This window comes from Scyliorhinus torazame, chromosome 3 (genome assembly GCF_047496885.1).
Source record: "Scyliorhinus torazame isolate Kashiwa2021f chromosome 3, sScyTor2.1, whole genome shotgun sequence".
Classification (NCBI taxonomy): Eukaryota; Metazoa; Chordata; class Chondrichthyes; order Carcharhiniformes; family Scyliorhinidae; genus Scyliorhinus; species Scyliorhinus torazame.
Genome location: NC_092709.1, coordinates 328,024,703 through 328,047,182, shown reverse-complemented (window position 1 = coordinate 328,047,182; position 22,480 = coordinate 328,024,703). Strand labels below are relative to the sequence as shown.

The 22,480-nt window shown below is 52.7% G+C and overlaps 1 protein-coding gene across 2 annotated transcripts in view; it reads left to right on the top strand.

The window, feature by feature from the left end:
• The window catches only part of LOC140409283 (threonine synthase-like 2), a 61,165-nt gene that overhangs the window by 12,497 nt on the left and 26,188 nt on the right, over positions 1–22,480 (top strand). For both annotated transcript variants that reach the window (XM_072497655.1, XM_072497654.1), the window contains exons 2-3: positions 3,592–3,824; positions 12,242–12,436. In XM_072497655.1, the coding sequence (XP_072353756.1) occupies positions 3,602–3,824; positions 12,242–12,436 (418 nt within the window). In that variant the 5' untranslated portion in view covers positions 3,592–3,601. The remainder of the gene's footprint in view (positions 1–3,591; positions 3,825–12,241; positions 12,437–22,480) is intronic.

Here is a 22,480-nt window from a genome sequence, read left to right as displayed (position 1 = left end):
GAACAAACAAAGAACAAAGAAATGTACAGCACAGGAACAGGCCCTTCGGCCCTCCAAGCCCGTGCCGACCATACTGCCCGACTAAACTACAATCTTCTACACTTCCTGGGTCCGTATCCTTCTATTCCCATCCTATTCATATATTTGTCAAGATGCCCCTTAAATGTCCCTATCGTCCCTGCTTCCACTACCTCCTCCGGTAGTGAGTTCCAGGCACCCACTACCCTCTGCGTAAAAAACTTGCCTCGTACATCTACTCTAAACCTTGCCCCTCTCACCTTAAACCTATGCCCCCTAGTAATTGACCCCTCTACCCTGGGGAAAAGCCTCTGACTATCCACTCTGTCTATGCCCCTCATAATTTTGTATACCTCTATCAGGTCGCCCCTCAACCTCCTTCGTTCCAGTGAGAACAAACCGAGTTTATTCAATCGCTCCTCATAGCTTATGCCCTCCATACCAGGCAACATTCTGGTAAATCTCTTCTGCACCCTCTCTAAAGCCTCCACATCCTTCTGGTAGTGTGGCGACCAGAATTGAACACTATACTCCAAGTGTGGTCTAACTAAGGTTCTATACAGCTGCAACATGACTTGCCAATTCTTATACTCAATGCCCCGGCCAATGAAGGCAAGCATGCCGTATGCCTTCTTGACTACCTTCTCCACCTGTGTTGCCCCTTTCAATGACCTGTGGACCTGTACTCCTAGATCTCTTTGACTTTCAATACTCTTGAGGGTTCTACCATTCACTGTATATTCCCTACCTGCATTAGCCCTTCCAAAATGCATTACCTCACATTTGTCCGGATTAAACTCCATCTGCCATCTCTCCGCCCAAGTCTCCAGACAATCTAAATCCTGCTGTATCCTCAGACAGTCCTCATCGCTATCCGCAATTCCACCAACCTTTGTGTCGTCTGCAAACTTACTAATCAGACCAGTTACATTTTCCTCCAAATCATTTATATATACTACAAACAGCAAAGGTCCCAACACTGATCCCTGTGGAACACCACTGGTCACAGCCCTCCAATTAGAAAAGCATCCCTCCATTGCTACCCTCTGCCTTCTATGGCCTAGCCAGTTCTGTATCCACCTTGCCAGTTCACCCCTGATCCCGTGTGACTTCACCTTTTGTACTAGTCTACCATGAGGGACCTTGTCAAAGCCCTTACTGAAGTCCATATAGACAACATCTACTGCCCTACCTGCATCAATCATCTTAGTGACCTCCTCGAAAAACTCTATCAAGTTAGTGAGACACGACCTCCCCTTCACAAAACCGTGCTGCCTCTCACTAATACGTCCATTTGCTTCCAAATGGGAGTAGATCCTGTCTCGAAGAATTCTCTCCAGTAATTTCCCTACCACTGAAGTAAGGCTCACCGGCCTGTAGTTCCCGGGATTATCCTTGCTACCCTTCTTAAACAGAGGAACAACATTGGCTATTCTCCAGTCCTCCGGGACATCCCCTGAAGACAGCGAGGATCTAAAGATTTCTGTCAAGGCCTCAGCAATTTCCTCTCCAGCCTCCTTCAGTATTCTGGGGTAGATCCCATCAGGCCCTGGGGACTTATCTACCTTAATATTTTTTAAGACACCCAACACCTCGTCTTTTTGGATCACAATGTGTCCCAGGCTATCTACACCCCCTTCTCCAGACTCAACATCTACCAATTCCTTCTCTTTGGTGAATACTGATGCAAAGTATTCATTTAGTACCTCGGCCATTTCCTCTGGCTCCACACATAGATTCCCTTGCCTATCCTTCAGTGGGCCAACCCTTTCCCTGGCTACCCTCTTGCTTTTTATGTATGTGTAAAAAGCCTTGGGATTTTCCTGAACCCTATTTGCCAATGACTTTTCATGACCCCTTCTAGCCCTCCTGACTCCTTGCTTAAGTTCCTTCCTACTTTCCTTATATGCCACACAGGCTTCGTCTGTTCCCAGCCTTTTAGCCCTGACAAATGCCTCCTTTTTCTTTTTGACGAGGCCTACAATATCACTCGTCATCCAAGGTTCCCGAAAATTGCCGTATTTATCTTTCTTCCTCACAGGAACATGCCTGTCCTGTATTCCTTTCAACTGACACTTGAAAGCCTCCCACATGTCAGATGTTGATTTGCCCTCAAACATCCGCCCCCAATCTATGTTCTTCAGTTCCCGCCTAATATTGTTATAATTAGCCTTCCCCCAATTTAGCACATTCATCCTCGGACCACTCTTATCCTTGTCCACCAGTACTTTAAAACTTACTGAATTGTGGTCACTGTTACCGAAATGCTCCCCTACTGAAACATCTACCACCTGGCCGGGCTCATTCCCCAATACCAGGTCCAGTACCGCCCCTTCCCTAGTTGGACTGTTTACATATTGTTTTAAGAAGCCCTCCTGGATGCTCCTTACAAACTCCACCCCGTCTAAGCCCCTGGCACTAAGTGAGTCCCAGTCAATATTGGGGAAGTTGAAGTCTCCCATCACCACAACCCTGTTGTTTTTACTCTTTTCCAAAATCTGTCTACCTATCTGCTCCTCTATCTCCCGCTGGCTGTTGGGAGGCCTGTAGTAGACCCCCAACATTGTGACTGCACCCTTCTTATTCCTGATCTCTACCCATATAGCCTCACTGCCCTCTGAGGTGTCCTCTCGCAGTATAGCTGTGATATTCTCCCGAACAAGTAGCGCAACTCCGCCTCCCCTTTTACATCCCCCTCTATCCCGCCTGAAACATCTAAATCCTGGAACGTTTAGCTGCCAATCCTGCCCTTCCCTCAACCAGGTCTCTGAAATGGCAACAACATCATAGTTCCAAGTAGTAATCCAAGCTCTAAGTTCATCTGCCTTACCCGTAATGCTCCTTGCATTAAAACATATGCACTTCAGGCCACCAGACCCGCTGTGTTCAGCAACTCCTCCCCGTCTGCTCTGCCTCAGAGCCACACTGTCCCTATTCCCTAGTTCTCCCTCAATGCACGCAATACTCCTAATGTGGCCTAACCAAGGTTTTATACAGCTGCAACATGATTTCCCAACTCCAGTATTCGATGCCTCGGCTGATGAAGCTTTCCATATACCTTCTTAATCACCTTGGCCACCTGTGTTGCCATTTTTAGGGAACTGCGGACCTGCATGCCCAGATCTCTCTGTATGTTAATGAACCTAAGGGTTCTGCCATTTACAGTATAATTCATAACTAGATTTGATCCCCCAAAATGCATCACCTCACATTTCTCCGGATTAAACCCCATCTGCCCATTTCTGTGCCCAAGTCTCCAATCTATCTATATCCTGTCGTATCCCCTAACAATCCTCAGCACTATCAACTCCGCCAATCTTTGTGTCATCTGTAAACTTACTCATCAGACCTCCCACATTTTCCTCCAGATTATTTATATGTACAACAAACAACAGAGGTCCCAGCAGATCTCGTTTCTATCCACTTTCTATCTGCTTAAATCCTACCCATATCTCTGCTGCAACATGCATTTCAACAGGTGAAGTTTTCTAAGTAATGCAAAGTGCCCTCTGTCTGCACAAGCCGGTTTCTTTTTCTGTTCTCACTTTTTCCTTTTTAACTCTTGTCACACAGGTGGAGCGAAATGAAATACACCAGTACGCGGGGTGAAGTGACCGACGTGAGCTTCGAGGAGGTCCTTTTCTCTGGCTATGCCCGGGATGGTGGTCTTTTTATGCCTGAAGAAATCCCAAGCCTTGACTTGGCCACACTGCAGACATGGAGCGCTCACTCTTACCCGCAGCTGGTAGAGGAGATTTGCTCTCTTTTCATTTCCAGCGAGGACTTGCCAAGGGAAGATTTAAGTGGTAGGCGTTTCTTTGTCTTATTTTACAGTTCCTCCCTTCATCTTGTTAGGTCATGATGAGGCACAGGTTAGTGTGGTAGTCTGTATTAGAGGTATTACGGTACCTAGGTTGAGGCTGTAAGACTATTGGTGTGGGAGGTACCTGAGACAGCAATATCATTGGTGGAGCCTGCCTGCTGGTTCCGCCCAGTAAGGCGGAGTATAAGAGTCTGTGTCTCCCTAGCAGCTGCATTCTGTACCTGCGCTGCGGGGGGGGGGGGGGGGGGGGGGGGGAACATCTAGTCCAATAAAGCCTTCAATTGCCATCCAATCTCGCTTCTGGAGTTATTGATCGAGCATCAGTTAGTTACTGCCAGGTAGTCTGCCAGTGCCTTGCCCAAATGCTCACATTTCCCATGTTAGAAATGCGGTGGTTAGAATAAAACAACACAAAAAAGAGGCCATTGGGCTTGTTGCGCATGCACTTGCTCTCTCCAAGAGGAATCAGCTTAGTTCCACTCCCCAAATCTTCCCCTATAACACTGCAATTTTCTCTCTTTCAAGTATTATTCCAATTCCCTTTTGAAGGCAACTGTTGACTCCATATCCACGACCCTTTCAAGCAGTGTATTCCAAATTCAATAAATCTCAGGGTTGTTTTGCCAAACATCTTAAATCTGTGACCTTTAACCCTTCCACAAATGGAAAAAGGTTCTCATTATTTAATCTGTCTAAACCCTTCATAATTTTAAACACGTCCATCAAATTTGGTCTCAGCTTCTCACTCATCCTCACTCAATCCAGGAACCATTGTACATACCCACTTCATACTTTCACATCCTTCCTAACGTGTTGTGCCTTGCTTCGTACACCCCAGCTCCCGCTCAAATACCACACCTCATGACCATCTGAACTGATACTCTCCCCCGCTACACTCTCCCCACCAACACTCTCCCCACATTCACTCTCCCAGCGACACTCTCCCACCTACACTCTCCCCCGCTACACTCTCCCAGCTACACTCTCCCCACCTACACTCTCCCACCTACACTCTCCCCACCTACACTCTCCCCACCTACCCTCACCCAGCTACACTCTCCCCACCTAGACTCTCCCCACCTACCCTCACCCAGCTAAACTCTCCCCACCTACACTCTCCCCACCTTCACTCTCCCAGCTACACTCTCCCCGCGACACTCTCCCCACCTACACTCTCCCTACCTACACTCTCCCTACCTACACTCTCCCCACCTACCCTCTCCCAGCTACACTCTCCCCACCTACACTCTCCCCACCTACACTCTCCCCACCTACACTCTCCCCCGCTACACTCTCCCCACCTACACTCTCCCTACCTACACTCTCCCCGCTACACTCTCCCCACCTACACTCTCCCTACCTACACTCTCCCCCGCTACACTCTCCCCACCTACACTCTCCCTACCTACACTCTCCCCCGTTACACTCTCCCCACCTACACTCTCCCCACCTACCCTCACCCAGCTACTCTCCCCACCTACACTCTCCCAGCTACACTCTCCCCACCTACACTCTCCCCAGCTACACTCTCCCCACCTTCACTTTCCCAGCTACACTCTCCCCACCTACACTCTCCCCACCTACACTCTCCCCACCTTCACTCTCCCAGCTACACTCTTGCCACCTACATTCTCTCCACCTTCACTCTGGCAGCTACACTCTCCCCACCTACACTCTCCCCACATTCACTCTCCCAGCGACACTCTCCCACCTACACTCTCCCCACCTTCACTCTCCCAGCTACACTCTCCCCACCTACACTCTCCCCCGCTACACTCTCCCACCTACACTCTCCCCACCTACACTCTCCCCACCTACCCTCACCCAGCTACACTCTCCCCACCTAGACTCTCCCCACCTACCCTCACCCAGCTAAACTCTCCCCACCTACACTCTCCCCACCTTCACTCTCCCAGCTACACTCTCCCCGTAACACTCTCCCCACCTACACTCTCCCTACCTACACTCTCCCTACCTACACTCTCCCCACCTACCCTCACCCAGCTACACTCTCCCCACCTACACTCTCCCCACCTACACTCTCCCCACCTACACTCTCCCAGCTACACTCTCCCCACCTACACTCTCCCTACCTACACTCTCCCCCGCTACACTCTCCCCACCTACACTCTTCCTACCTACACTCTCCCCCGCTACACTCTCCCCACCTACACTCTCCCTACCTACACTCTCCCCGCTACACTCTCCCCACCTACACTCTCCCTACCTACACTCTCCCCCGCTACACTCTCCCCACCTACACTCTCCCTACCTACACTCTCCCCCGTTACACTCTCCCCACCTACACTCTCCCCACCTACCCTCACCCAGCTACTCTCCCCACCTACACTCTCCCAGCTACACTCTCCCCACCTACACTCTCCCCAGCTCCACTCTCCCCACCTTCACTTTCCCAGCTACACTCTCCCCACCTACACTCTCCCCACCTACACTCTCCCCACCTTCACTCTCCCAGCTACACTCTTGCCACCTACATTCTCTCCACCTTCACTCTGGCAGCTACACTCTCCCCACCTACACCCTCCCCACCTACACTCTCCCCACCGTACTCTCCTCACCTACCCTCACCCAGCTACACTCTCCCCACCTACACTCTCCCTACCTACACTCTCCCTACCTACACTCTCCCCACCTACACTCTCCCCACCTGCACTCTCCCAGCTACACTCTCCCAGCTACACTCTCCCCACCTACACTCTCCCCACCTACACTCTCCCAGCTACACTCTCCCCACCTACACTCTCCCCACCTACACTCTCCCAGCTACACTCTCCCTACCTACACTCTCCCCACCTACACTCTCCCCACCTACACTCTCCCAGCTACACTCTCCCTACCTACACTCTCCCTACCTACACTCTCCCAGCTACACTCTCCCAGCTGCACTCTCCCCACCTAAACTCTCCCCACCTACACTCTCCCCACCTACACTCTCCCCACCTACACTCTCCCAGCTACACTCTCCCTACCTACACTCTCCCTACCTACACTCTCCCAGCTACACTCTCCCAGCTGCACTCTCCCCACCTAAACTCTCCCCACCTACACTCTCCCCACCTACACTCTCCCCACCTACACTCTCCCCACCTACACTCTCCCCACCTACACTCTCCCAGCTACACTCTCCCCACCTACACTCTCCCCAGCTGGACTCTCCCCACCTACACTCTCCCCACCTACACTCTCCCCAGCTGGACTCTCCCCACCTACACTCTCCCCACCTACACTCTCCCCAGCTGCACTCTCCCCACCTACACTCTCCCAGCTACACTCTCCCCAGCAGCACTCTACCTACCTACACTCTATCCCAGCTGCACTCTCCCCAGCTGCACTCTCCCCAGCTGCACTCACCCCACCTACACTCTCCCCAGCGGCACTCTCCCCAGCTACACTCTCCCCACCTACACTCTCCCAGCAACACTCTCCCCAGCAGCACTCTCCCTAGCTGCACTCTCCCCACCTACACTCTCCCCAGCTACACTCTCCCCACCTACACTCTCCCAGCAACACTCTCCCCAGCAGCACTCTCCCTAGCTGCACTCTCCCCACCTACACTCTCCCAGCTACACTCTCCCCAGCTACACTCTCCCCACCTACACTCTCCCCACCTACACTCTCCCAGCTACACTCTCCCCAGCTGCACTCTCCCCACCTACACTCTCCCAGCTACACTCTCCCCAGCTACACTCTCCCCACCTACACTCTCCCCACCTACACTCTCCCCACCTCCACTCTCCCAGCTACACTCTCCCCACCTACACTCTCCCAGCCACACTCTCCCCAGCTACACTCTCCCCACCTACACTCTCCCCAGCTACACTCTCCCCACCTACACTCTCCCAGCTACACTCTCCCCAGCTACACTCTCCCCACCTACACTCTCCACAGCTACACTGTCCCCAGCTACACTCTCCCCAGCGGCACTCTCCCCACCTACACTCTCCCCACCTACACTCTCCCCAGCTGCACTCTCCCCGCCTACACTCTCCCAGCTACACTCTCCCCACCTACACTCTCCCCAGCTACACTCTCCCCAGCGGCACTCTCCCCAGCTACACTCTCCCCAGCTGCACTCTCCCCAGCGGCACTCCCCTCCAGCTGCACTCTCCCCAGCTGCACTCTCCCCAGCTGCACTCTCCCCACCTACCCACACCCAGCTGCACTCTCCCTACCTACACTCTCCCAGCTACACTCTCCCCACCTACCCACACCCAGCTACACTCTCCCACCTACCCACACCCAGCTGCACTCTCCCCAGCGGCACTCTCCCCAGCGGCACTCTCCCCAGCTGCACTCTCCCCAGCGGCAGTCTCCCCAGCTGCACTCTCCCCAGCGACACTCTCCCCAGCTGCACTCTCCCCAGCGACACTCTCCCCAGCTGCACTCTCCCCAGCGGCACTCTCCCCAGCTGCACTCTCCCAGCTACACTCTCCCCAGCTGCACTCTCCCCAGTTGCACTCTCCCCTTGCTGCACTCTCCCAGCTACACTCTCCCCAGCTGTACTCTCCCCATCAGCACTCTCTCCAGCTGTCTCACTGCAGGATAAATTCAAGTACAACAGGTGTGAGCGGCACAGTCAACTGGAGTCATGCGCGACCTAGAATATCTCACAGCCTTCAAGGGAAGAGCCCTTGGGTTGGCCAGAGAGACGCCGGACCGTGCCTGCGCAGAGAGCAAAGTGGGGCAGCAGACAAAAGTGAGAACCCTTAAGACACGCAGTCATTCCTCAAGCTTCACACGAGTAAAGGTTGTACTTTCAGCATCAGGAAGGGATTGCAGGAGTCCCATTGCCTTCTCTCTGAAGAGGTGGTGCTGCACCTCCTACACAAGGAGGCTAACACTGCAAGGGTCGCATCCGCAGTGGAGACCTTGGTGCAGGACCTGCACTCCATGGATGTTTGTTCTATGGCTCAGCTCAGTTTGTTCTATGGCAACCTCCACGGCTGAGGCCATGAACCCCATGGTGCAGAGCTTCAATGCATGATGCAGGTACTGGTGGGAATCCATACGTGTCAACACCAGTGGAGGGCGGGGCTTCTGGATCTTCCTCCAGCTTGTCCTCTATTTCAAGGTCTCCTGGGTGGGAAGCCCCGGGCTGCTCTCCTTGCTGCCCCTCTTCCATTCGGGTGCCTTGGGGCCCTGGTCTCCTTCATAGGATAGCGGGGCAGCTGTAGTCGGATCCAGAAGCCTCACCGCCCTCAACCCCATGAGGGAGACCATGACGCAGCCTGGGGGCTTTCACCCATGAGACACTTTGGGTGTCCAATCCATTGGACAACTCCCTCCCTGTGAGTGACACACCTCCAGCCCTGCACACCGAGAAGGGGAGCACTGCCAAACCTGTGCAGCCTGAAGGTATGTCCAGATGTGGCAAATGTAGTCCACCATCGTCCAGGACAGGTGCAATGTTCTCCAACACTGAAGCTCCAACATCTGCATGCGGAATGTCCAATGTTGGAAAACCCTTTGCCGGTAGTGTCTGCCACGAGGCTCCACCAACTGTGGTGCTGTTCACGCAACAGCTATAGCCCCAGACTCCCCCTCCTCTACAGAGCAAGCTTGCACAGGGGGACCAAATACAAGAGCGATATTTTTTCAGGCTGTGTCGCATATGATCTTTTGAAGTTATTTTATATCTATGTTCCCATTAGTTGCAACTTTGCCAGCTTTAACAACTTTCTCAAGTTGTTGATATTAACATATCCTCGTGTTGTGAGTTAGAATTTATCCAACAGAAAGGCAGCAGCATTCTCCAGCTCTCTGGGCCTATACAGTCTGGTTGCTTGCTGAGCCTCGGGGGTAAAGAACATGGGCGTCATTCTCCGACCCCCCACCGGGTCGAAGAATCGCCGGGGGCTGGCGTGAATCCCGCCCCCGCCGGTTGCCGAAGTCTCCGGCACCGGATATTCGGCGGGGGCGGGAATCGGGCCGCGCCGGTTGGCGGGCCACCCCACTCGATTCTCCGGCCCGGATGGGCCGAAGTCCCGCCGATAAATTGCCTGTCCCGCCGGCGTGGATTAAACCATCTTTTGAACGGCGGGACAAGGCGGCGTGGGCGGACTCCGCGGTCCTGGGGGGAGCGCGGGGCGATCTGGCCCCGGGGAGTGCCCCCACGGTGGCCTGGCCCGCGATCGGGGACGCCGATCCGCGGGCGGGCCTGTGCCGTGGGGGCACTCTTTCCCTTCCGCCTCCGCCACGGTCTCCACCATGGCGGAGGCGGAAGAGACTCCCTCCACTGCGCATGCGTGGGAAACTGTCAGAGGCCGCTGACGCTCCCGCGCATGCGCCGCCCAGGGATGTCATTTCCGCGCCAGCTGGCGGGGCAACAAAGGCCGTTTCCGCCAGCTGGCGGGGCGGAAATTCCTCCGGCGCCGGCCTAGCCCCTCAATGTTGGGGCTCGGCCCCCAAAGATGCGGAGCATTCCGCACCTTTGGGGCGGTGCGATGCCCGTCTGATTGGCGCCGTTTTGGGTGCCAGTCGGCGGACATCGCGCCGTTTCGGGAGAATTTCACCCCATGTTTCTGAAGGAGCTTGGGAACAGAGTAGCAAAGCAACTTGCACATGTGCGTAAGGGGACAAAATAAAACACTAAAAATATTGAGCAGGGAAAGTCTCACAGTTAGTGAAATAATAATAAAAGCATTTGTACAGAGTGGGTCTCGAGGCAGTATTTAAAACTAATAATTTGGATGAGGTACTTGCAGATTCTAAAGGAGGGAATAGTGATTTCTTTAAATCAATAACGGGCATCTAAGACCTATGGCTTGTAAATCCTGCTCCATGTGGGAACTTCAGGACATTGAGGGGGGAATGTTATGGAGGCAACCGGTGTCGGCGCCATCGGCTGGAGAGCCAGCAAGACACCCGAGCTGGAGAAAGCTATTACTGTAGAGCTGGTGCTGCTGAAAGTTCATCTCGACCTGAAATATTGGGCCATAACCTCTGGCTCGCATCGGATAACGATGGCCTGCAGGAATTAGAAGACGTTAATATGCACTTACCTGGTGTTGAAAGCTGTGCTGAAACTCCGATGGCCGGAGCTATTTGGGGCCTGCATCAAAAAAAATCCCTGCAGGCCCTAGTTTAGCCCAGCTCCGGCGGATTAAAGGAGACCCCGCCCGCTGTTTTTAATGCACTGTCTGTCATAAAGCAGGTACGTTTAAAGGGCCCAGTGAAATTGACAGGCCAGGGAGAAGGTGAGTGTCTAATAATAATAATAACCTTTTATTGTCACAAGTATAAAGTTACTGTGAAAAGCCCCTAGTCACCACATTCCGGCGCCTGTTCGGGTAAGCTGGTACAGGAATAGAACCCACACTCTGGCCTTGTTCTGCATCACAAACCAGCTGTCTAGCCCACTGAGCTAAACGTGTCTAAGGCAAGTGGATGAGATTTGGATGGTCAGGGGGGTTGGAGGTCAGGCAAAGGGCTAGGAGTTGGTGGGGTCAGAAGTCAGGGGCGGGAGGGTCAGAGGTCAAGGGCTGGGGGGATTGGAGGTCATGGATGCGGGAGTCAGATGTGAAGCTTCAGGGGTGTCAGGGGGGAAGGGCTCAGAAGTCGGGCATGGGGAATCAGATGTCAAGGTGGGGGTGGTGAGGTTAGGGGTGGGTAGGTTCGGAGGTGAGGTTCAGCTCATGTCCACATGTTTGGGCAGTGGGTTGGGTCTGCGGGTTGGACAGGGGTTCGGATTGGGCCTCTGTGTCGGGGGAATCCTTAGGGGGTAGGGAAAGCAGCGGGGGTGGGGTGGGGGAGGGTTGAGTAGGCCTGGGCATGGGGGAGTGTCCTGATGGGTGGGGGATGCGGAGGGAGTGCTGTGGGACGGGAATTGGTCTGCGTGTTTACAATAGGTAACCAGAAGTTAGGAGGGGGTTTAATTTTTCTAACTCTGTCAGTGTAACTATTTGTGTAACTCTGTTGGAACCATCTGAAGTTAGCGATTTAAATCACAATTCCGTATGGTTTCCAGTGCAGTGTAATTGCCCAAGTGACGTTTGTGTTTCTGGGCAACTGTGTTGCAAATCTTACCTGTGAAGTTCTGAGAGGAATTCGCCAGTGCATCTGTGGGGTATCCCGCTCCAACCCACGCTGCCAAGCTCGCAAGTTTTTTTTAAATAATTTATTTTTCCAATTAAGGGGCAAGCCACCTTGGACATCTTTGAGCCGTGGGGGTGAACCCATGCAGACACGGGGAGAATATGCAAAGTCCACATGGACAGTGACCCAGGGCCGGGATTCGAACCCGGGTCCTCAGTGCCGTAGGCAACAGCGCTAACCACTGAGCCACCGTGCCGCCCTTTGCCAAGCTCGGAAGTTACGGCTCAAAAATGCCGTCTTGTTTTTAATCCCAGTTTTTAACATGGCTGATTTTATCATTTTCAGACCTAATCAGCCAGGCATTCCGGAGATTTCGACACAAAGACGTCGTGGAATTAGCCAGTCTGGAAAACGGGTTGAATGTTCTGGAGCTGTGGCATGGCATGACCTATGCCTTTAAGGACCTTGCGATATCTTGTGTCGGACAGTTGCTCCAGTATTTCCTGGAGAAGAGGAAGAAGCAGGTCACTATCGTGGTAGGTAAGTGGAATATGAGGAGAGAGGTTCTTCTGCCTGAAAACCTTACAGGTTGGTTTATTTTGCATGATTCTTCTCAGATTACTTGATAAATCATTGTTTGGGCCTCAGCTGGAGTATTGTCTCCAATTCTGGGAACTTTAGGAAAGCTGCCAAGGCGTCGGAGAGGGTGTAGAGACGATGTTATGGGCAATTCAGGGAGTCAAGGCTTATGGGTGGTAGAAGGCAAAATGGAGTTGACTACAATCAGAGCAGCCAAGATCTTATTGAATGGTGGAGCAGCCTCAAGGAGCTGAATGACTTTGCTCCTTCTCCTAAGTCCTATGTTCTTATGTTTAGTCTGAGAGTTGGAGCAGAGTACGTTAAGGGGAGATTATTGGAAGTATTGAAAATGATGAGAGCTTTTGATGAGAGTTGATCGGAAGAAACTGTTTGCATTGGAAGGTAGGTTAGTAACCATGGGGATAATTCAGCCCTTTAAATACGTAAAGTAAGGCAATGTTGTGTATGCCAACAACTTGCCTTCTTGCTTCCATTAGCATGCTTGGATGCACCTTATCCAGTCCTTTCAGTATGCACACAGCCTATCCAATACCTCCTCGACATCAATTTTAAAGCCTTCAAGTGCCTGAATGATCTCCTATTCACAATGACTGCTTAAACATCTTCTTCCTTGGTAAAGAAAATATCTCAACCATGCCTCTCTCTGAAGGCATAGTTCTACTCATTGATACCCAATCGGCCCACCCATCCACTTACCACCCATTTGCTATTTATCTGCCTGCAGATTTCTTTCCCTTTTTGTGAGGTGGCAGTCTCTTCTCATAGACCTGAATTTTCAGGGGAATGGAAGGGCTCTGCGCCACCGTTCATTCTGGGAGGAACGAGTCAGACTTGCAAAGGCAGCGGCACATTTAACAGTGCAGCTGCCTTCACTGAAGAGTGATCTTGGCCACTCAGGTTTCTGAAACACACTGGGCGGAATTCTCCCCCCCCCCCCCACGCTGGGTGAGAGAATCACCCGGGTGCCGCGCGAGTCCCGCCACTCCGTCCCGACACTCGGACGCCTCCCACCACCCCCCCCCAAACCGGTGCGGTGCGAATCACGGCTGCCCGCTGGGAGAATCGCCGCTTGCCGTGGGCCGAGCGGCTTGCCCAACACGACAGGTTCCTGCCAGCGCCATCCACACCTGGTCACTGCCGGCGGGAACGCTGGGGGGGGCGGCCTGTGGGGGAGGGGGATTCCTGCACCGACCGGCAGGGGGGAGCTCAAAAGGGGTCTGGCCCGCAATCGGTGCTCACCGATCGGCGGGCCGGCCTCTCTGAAGGAGGACCTCCTTTCCTCCGCTGCCCCGCAAGATCCATCTGACATCTCCTTGCGGGGTGGCCACGGGGAGGACGGCAACCTGTGCATGCCTCCGACGCCGGAGTGAAACACTCCGGTTTTCACTCCGGCGTCGGGACTTAGTCTCCCGATGGGAGAATTGCGTCCACTGTGTGGTGTTCGTCCATTTGAGGAGAAGGTCTAAACTTAGCAGTGTTCTTTGGGGAGCTCCGGCTCTCTTTTGTTCAGCAAGCCCCGCAGAACTTCCACAAGTCCAATCACAGAAGTGTGGCTGACACCCAAGGGTCGTTGGAAGAGAAGATAATCCACCCCCTCTAATGACTCAGGGCGGAAGAGGACAACCAGGTTAAACTCTGACCAGGTTAACATTTTATGACTGAGGTGAGGAGAAATTTCTTCACCCAGAGAGTGGTGAATCTGTGGAATTTGCTACCACAGAAAGTAGTTGAGGCTAAAATGTTGTGTAATTTCAAGAATTAATTGGACATAGCTCTTGGGGTTAAAGGGATCAAGGGATAGGGGGGAAAAGGCAGGACCAGAGTATTGAACTTGATGATCAGCCATGATTATAACGAATGGTGGAGCAGGCTCATCGCTACATTCCGGCCCCTGTTCAGGTACACTGAGGGAGAATTCAGAATGTCCAAGTGACCTAACAGCACGTCTTTCGGGACTTGTGGGCGGAAACCGGAGGAAACCCACGCAGACACGGGGAGAACGTGCACACTCCACACAGACAGTGACCCAAGCCGGGAATCGAACCTGGGACCCTGGAGCTATGAAGCAACAGTGCTAACCACTGTGCTACTATGCCGCTCCACGAGATTTGAAATCGGGTCCTCAGATCCTGAGTCCTCGATCACCAGTCCAGTAGTGGCACAACACCATCACTTCATAAAACTCAACCTTGGTATTCCCTCTCACCCCAATGACCCCTTCTGCTCGGTGTACTAACATCATCACCACCACAGTGACCACCATGTTCCAAAATATCTCTATCCCAACCTTTAGACCTGTGATAGGCAATTTTCCATCCCCAAGAATCAGCCACGCAGGCACCTTGGCTAAATCCATGGCCATCTCTTCCATGTTCCTTATCGCCCGTAGCTTCGGGCACCCACCCTCCAGTCTGGGCCCTCGAGTCCTGCAGATACAACATGAAGGGCAGCACGGTAGCACAGTGGCTAGCATTGTTGCATCACAGCTCCAGGGTCCCAAGTTCGATTCCCGGCTTAGGTCACTGTCTGTGTGGAATCTGCACGTTCTCCTCATGCCTGCATGGGTTTCCTCCGCGTGCTCCGGTTTCCTCCCGCAAGTCCCGAAAGACGTGCTGTAAGGTAATTTAGACATTCTGAATTCTCCCTCCGTGTACCCGAACAGATGCCGGAATGTGGCGACGAGGGGCTTTTCACAGTAACCAGTAACGTCATTGCAGTGTTAATGTAAGCCTACTTGTGACAATAAAGATTATTACTAAAGAGTAATGTTGGCCTAACTGAATGAAAATGAAAAATGAAAATCACTTATTGTCACAAGTAGGCTTCAAATGAAGTTACTGTGAAAAGTCCCTAGTCGCCACATTCCGGCGCCTGTTCGGGGAGGCTGGTACGGGAATTGAACCGTGCTGCTGGCCTGCCTTGGTCTGCTTTAAAAGCCAGCGATTTAGCCCAGTGTGCTAAACTAGCCCATAAACTGTACCCCTAAACTGTAATATTGCAACGCAATTGACAAGGCAGTGTTGAAACACAACAGAGGTTTAGTGAACTGAGGTGAACTATATACGCTGGACGGCACAACTAATACACAAGCCTTATTCCCATGACTTCTGGGCTAACTCTGATCATGCCCTAACGGCCAGAATTGCGCCTAAACTCCTGATAGGCTTACGTTTGTGCACAGTTTTCACTTAGGCTCTAGGCCATTACGAGGCCCGCGAAGTATCGTTCCTTAAAGGGACATGCTACCTCACAAATGTATAGTGCCACAGGGACTACTCTCTTGTACGTGTACAGTGTTCACCTAGGGTGTGCACACCTGCAGGAGCATCTTGGAATACAAGTCCCCATACTATAGGTGTGGTATGTGCCTGGCCTACCACCATAAGTGCAGCATTCAGATGGGAACAATCTCAGGACCCCTGTGTGTTTGTGCTGAGAAACGCAGCTTCCCGGAATACAGCAGGTCATGGAACCTCTTGCTACATTGAATTCATGAGTCTACGTGGTCATCTGCTGTGCTTACGGTAGTGGTTATCTCTTGCCATGCCACCTTGCTTTCTGTGGGCAGGTTCTATAACTAGGTGGATATTACATTGTGTCCCATCCCTGGATCTCCTCCTCCAGGATCTGGAGGTCCTGAGGTGGGGTGTGGCCCCTCCTACTCCTTCTCCAGTTTTCCTCCTGTGAGACGTTCTGGCTTGAGAAATGGACACACACACATGCTTCCATACACGAGCCACGTTCTCTATCTCATCAATGCCTAATATTGGCAGGATCTGGTGATGCAGAGGGTCTGGATGAATTCTATGGCTTTGGTTCCTGTCACGCCCAGATGGCATGCTGTGCTCCTGATATCTATCACTACCCTGCTGGCTTGCTCCTCCTGAGCCTCATTGTTATGCCATGAGATTGTGCAGCTGGAGGTCTTGGTCAAGGCTGAATATGAGAGGAGTGGAGAGAGGGAATATGGAAGGGCAAAGGGTGTGGTAAATGTGGTGTGTGTCAGTCATCCTCTGGGGCATTATAGCAACCAAAGTCAAGAATTTGGTGAGCAGTTGGTGCTGCCAAGATGCTGCCATTTCCATACCTGTGTCCTGTGAAGCTTTACCAGCCGGAACCTGGTTGAATGTGCTCCTCCATTACAATGTGAGTGGGCACCAACAATGGTTATATTTCTCACTGGAAAGCCCATGAAGGGCCATCTCTTCCATTGTCAGAACCGGTTGGACAGTTATTGCTGTTTCTCACCCGGTTATTGAATGCGTCTCCTCCAAGCAACAGTAGCATTTCCATCCGCTTCCTGTCTCACGGCAGGGACTCCTTTTAATCTCGCCCGAGTCACGTAGCCCGCGCTGGCCCCGTCTCTGCCTCTCCATTACCTCAGGGTCACCCAGCCTGGCTCCAGTTAGTATCCCTATGGAACTATTCTTACTTTGGATTGTACTTTGATCTTTTCCATAGTCAGCCGTAACCTTATGATACAATGATCACCGTCTCCTTAAATGTTCCCCTATTTAAATTTGATCCACTTGGCTCACCTCATCCTTGAGGACCAGGCCCCACAGTACCTCCTTTCTTGTTGGATTGGAAACGCACTCTTTTAATTTGGGGCTGTCTCAGGAGACATTGGTTTCTTATCCCAGAAAAGATTTTGCAGGAGGGAGTGGTCTTTCCTTCAAAATCTTTATCCGACATTCAAGATTGTTAGACATCAGGACATGGCGCAAGTTCCTCTCTCAGTGAGAGACAACACTATGACATTACCCTACAAATACTGTTTGCAGAAAGTTCTCCTGATTATAGTTTTATTAACTCTTGTCCCTCTGCCCTTTACACTTCTGCTCTCCCAGTCTATATTTGGATAATTGAAGCTTCCATTTAAGCTACTCTATAATTCTTGCACTTCTCTGTCATTTCTTTGCAAATATTTTCCTCAGCATCTTTCCTACTAGTTGTTGGCCTGTAGACTGCCTTGTTGGGTGTTCCGATGCACAAATGATCCAACACGGCTGTAGATGGTACAACTCTGTTTTATTGTCTTAAACAACGACAACTACTTACTGCTGGCTTAGGTTTGTGCTTCACCAGCTAACCTGTGGACCCAGCCCTATCACTATCTTGATGAGGCACTCAGCACATGGTCTATGTCTGAGTGGCACGCTGTGAGCTCTGTGCTGTGAGCTATCTCCTGGTAGAATGAGCGGGAACTGTGGTGTTCCCTGTTTTATAGTGCGTGTGCTCTCACTGGTGGTTGGCTGCGATGTTGTGTGTGTGTTGGTTGGTCCAACTACCTGTCCATCAGTGTGTGTGTGATTGCACCATGATATGCTGATGTGGATATCATGACATTCCCCCCTTTCACAAGGATATGTGCCCACATGCTAATAAATAGAAATGTGTACTGAGTGCATCTGAGTATGTGTGTGCAATATTTACAATATGTACATGAAGCTAAACTATATACATAGGAAGGTGTCAGGTGCAACAGAACAACGAGGTTGTACCAATAACAGAACAAATGCAATCAGCAAACGACGGGAGAAAACTTCTGGAACAATAAACGACAAGAGAGAAACACGTTAACAGTACTGTAAAACAATTCAGTGAGTCCAATGTGCTATCAGGCTCAAAGGTCAAGTCTCTCAGGTGGGCGACGAATTCGGGTTGACCGCCTCAAGGGTGGGTCAGGATCCACCGGCTGAGGAATTGGCCTGGCCAGGGGCGAGAGAGGAAGAGGCAAAGTGGCAGGAAGCTCAACGAAGTTGACATCAGGGAACAGGAGGGCGTGGCACCGCCGGTGTATGATCTCGTAGCGAGCGCGGAACCAGACGAAGGGCCAGCCGATTACGGCGGCGAATGGAGCCATCAGGCAGGCGAACCAGGAATGAGCGGGGAGCCACGTGGCGGAGAACTTCGGCGGTTGCCGACCAGCCACCCGCCGGCAGGTGTATGCGGACGTTGTCTCCAGGCCCTAGGGCAGGAAGATCAGTCGCCCGAGCGTCATGTGCCACCTTCTGCTGAGCACGCTGTTGTTGCATCCTCCGCAGTACTGGAGCATGGTCAGGTTCAGGAACATGAATGGATGGCACAGTGTTCCTGAGGGTGCGACCCATCAACAGCTGGGCTGGCGAGAGGACCGTGGACAGTGGGGCTGAGCGATAGGCCAGCAGGGCTAAACAGAAATCAGATCCAGCATCAGCAGCCTTGCAGAGGAGCCGCTTCACAATGTGGACGCCCTTTTCCGCCTTGCCATTCGACTGGGGATGCAAGGGACTGGACGTCACGTGCGTGAAGTTGTAAAAGTGGCAAAGGAAGACCATTCTTAGCTCACAAAGCAAGGCCCGTTGTCAGACATGACGGTGAGCCGAATTCCATGGCGAGCAACGGTTTCTTTGCATGCCCGGATGACAGCTGATGATGTCATGTCGTGCAGGCGTATGACCTCCGGATAATTTGAGAAGTAGTCAATCAGAATGATGTAGTCCCTGCCGAGCGCATGAAAGAGGTCCACACCCACCTTCGCCCAGGGGGACGTTACCAACTCATGGGGCTGAAGTGTCTCAGGGGGTTGCGCCGGCTGAAACCTTTGACAGGTGGGGCAGTTGAGCACCATGTTGGCGATGTCGTCGCTGATGCCCAGCCAGTACACAGCCTCTCGGGCCCTCCGCCTGCACTTTTCAACTCCGAGATGGCCTTCGTGCAGTTGTCCAAGGACAAGCCGGTGCAAGCTGTGTGGGATCACGATCCGGTCCAACTTCAAGAGGACACCATCAATGACGGCCAAGTCATCCTGGACATTGTAAAATTGTGGGCACTGCCCCTTGAGCAATCCTTCCGTCATGTGGCGCATTACACGCTGTAGAAGGGGGTCAGCCGCAGTCTCACGGCGAATGTGGGCCAGACGTGCATCAGTGGCCGGCAGATTGGCCGATGTGAAGGCTACTTGTGCGTCGACCTGACAAACGAACCCCTCCGATTCGGGCGGTGTGTTCTCTGCCCTGGACAGAGCATCTGCAATGATGAGATCCTTCCCTGGGGTGTAGACAAGTTGGAAGTCGCACCTCCGGAGCTTGAGCAGAATGCGCTGGAGGCGAGGCGTCATATCGTTGAGGTCCTTCTGAATGATGCCGACCAGGGGGCGATGGTCGGTCTCCACAGTGAACCGCGGAAGACCATATAAATAATCGGGGAATTTGTCGATGCCAGTCAACAAGCCTAGGCACTCCTTCTCAATCTGCGCATAGTGCTGTTCTGTGGGGGTCATGGCCCGCGACGCATAGGTGACCGGGGCCCATGATGCAGTGTCGTCCCGTTGCAGGAGTACCGCCCCAATGCCAGACTGGCTGGCGTCAGTTGGGAGCTTTGTGTCCCGAGTGGTGTCGAAAAATGCCAGTACCGGGGCGGTGGTGAGTTGACCTTGAGCTCCTCCCATTCACTCTGGTGTGCGGGCAGCCACTGGAATTCCGTTGTCTTTTTGACCAGGTGGCGCAGAGCAGTCGTGTGTGAGGCAAGGTTAGGAATGAACTTCCCCAGGAAGATGACCACCCCGAGAAAGCGCAGCACTGCCTTCTTGTCTGACGGCTGCTGCATGGCTGCGATGGCTGCCACTTTGTCGGCATCCGGCCACACACCTGACCGGGAGATGTGGTCCCCCAAAAACTTCAGCTCAGTCTGGCCAAAAGAGCACTTGGCTCGGTTGAGGTGCAGGCCCTGATCTCTTATCCGTGCAAAGACACGCTGGAGATGACTGATGTGCACCTGTGGTGTGGTGGATCAGATGATAACGTCGTCTACGTAGACGCGTACCCCTTCGATGCTCTCCATCATTTGTTCCATGATGCTATGGAACACCTTGGAGGCCGAGATGATGCCGAATGGCATCCTATTGCAGCAGTATCTGCCAAATGGAGTGTTGAAAGTGCACAGCTTCCTGCTGGACTGATCCAATTGAATCTGCCAAAAACCCTTTGAGGCATCAAGCTTGGTGAATATTTTTGCCCGAGCAATGTCGCTCGTGATTTCTTCTCGTTTGGGTATGGGGTAGTGTTCCCTCATGATGTTGTTATTCAAGTCTTTTGGGTCGATACAGATCCGGAGTTCGCCGGAGGGCTTCTTGACGCACACCATGGAGCTGACCCATGGCGTTGGCTCCGTGACCCGGGAAAGCACTCCTTGGTCCTGCAGGTCCTGCAGCTGCTGCTTGAGGCGGTCCTTGAGTGGTGCTGGGACTCTACGAGGTGCATGAATGACCAGGGTGGCGTCCGGTTTGAGCCGTATTCTGTACATGTAGGGCAGTGTGCCCATGCCCTCGAAAACCTCCTGGTTGTGCGCGAGGAGTGAGTGGAGCTGCGCCCTAAAGTCTGCATCCGGGAAATCGGACGTGCCTTCTGGAGACAGAGTGTGTACCCACTGAACGAGGTAGAGGATTTTGCACGCCTGTGCGCCTAACAGAGAGTCCTTCGAGGACCCAACTAATTCAAACGACAATGTAGCTTTGTGTGAGTTGTGTGTAACATCGAGCTGGCAGGACCCCGTGGCCGGGATCACGTTTCCATTGTAGTCAACCAGCTGACAGTGGGATGGCAGAATCGGTGGTTTAACCTTCAAGGTCTGGAAGGCTGACCATGCGAGGAGATTGGCGGAGGCACCAGTGTCCAAGCGAAATGTGATCTGTGATCGGTTGACCGTTAGGGTGGCACACCACTCATCGCCCGGATTAATGCTGTGCACTGGCATCGGCTGGTGGTTCTGACTTGGGGACATCCGGTTCTTGTGGATTACTGCAACGCGGAAGGGCTCCTTGTCTTCGGTATCGTTGGTCTGCATACTATCTAGATATGACTCAGTGTAGGGGGGCTGAATTGCCCGCACGTCCCTGCGAGGCTGACGGAATTGTTGGGAGTTGGCAGGTTGAGCTGCTCGACAGCAGGCAGCGTAGTGGCCCATCCTGCAACAGCGGAGGCATTGTCGCGCTTTGGCCGGACATTGCCGCTTTAAATGTGCGGAGCCACAGTTGCTGCACGTCGTGACATCATGGCGTTCGTTGCGCCACTGCGCATGCGTGGTACGGTCCTGCGTAGAGCGCATCACGTCCCTCTGCGTGAACGTCCCCTCTTTTGCCGCGTACAAGTGCGTGAGGCCTCGGAAAGCACACAAAATGGCCGCCCTCGTCCGGGCCACGAGCCGGGAGGAACTCGATCGACTGGACCCGCTCGCCTCGTAGGACCCGTGCCGTGCCGTTTCGGCCACCTGGTAATGGGAGTACCGGCTGGTCTCGTTCTCATGGAGGACGCAGGTCTCGATGGCAGTTGCTAGGGTGAGGCGCTTAATTTTGAGGAGCTGCTGGCGTAGGATGCCCGAGGTGACCCCAAAAGCTATCTGATCCCGTATCATGGAGTCGGAGGTAGCCTCATAGCCGCAGGACTGTGCGAGGATACGGAGGTGTGTCAAGTAAGATTGAAAAGGCTCATCCTTACCCTGCAGGCGCTGCTGGAAAATGTACCTCTCGAAGCTCTCATTGACTTCCACGCTGAAGTGTTCCTCGAACTTTAGAAGCACCGTCTTATATTTAGTCTTGTCCTCGCCTTTCGCAAATGCCAGGGAGTTGTAGATGTGGATGCGTGTTGCCCCGCCGTGGAGAGGAGGAGGACAATCTTCCTGGTGTCCGATGCATTCTCCTTGTCTGTGGCTTCTAGGAAGAGCTGGAAGCGCTGTTTAAACAGCTTCCAGTTTACGCCGAGATTACCAGCGATTCGGAGCGGCTGTGGCGGGCTGATGTTTTCCATGGAGCAGGATGGCGGATTTCTGAAAGGGTGTAGGTAGGTCTCACAGTCGCGGGTTAGCTTCCCCTACTGGTATCATGTCGTTTTGGGTGTTCCGATGCACAAATGATCCAACACAGCTGTAGATGGTACAACTCTGTTTTATTGTCTTAAACAACGACAACTACTTACTGCTGGCTTAGGTTCGTGCTTCACCAGCTAA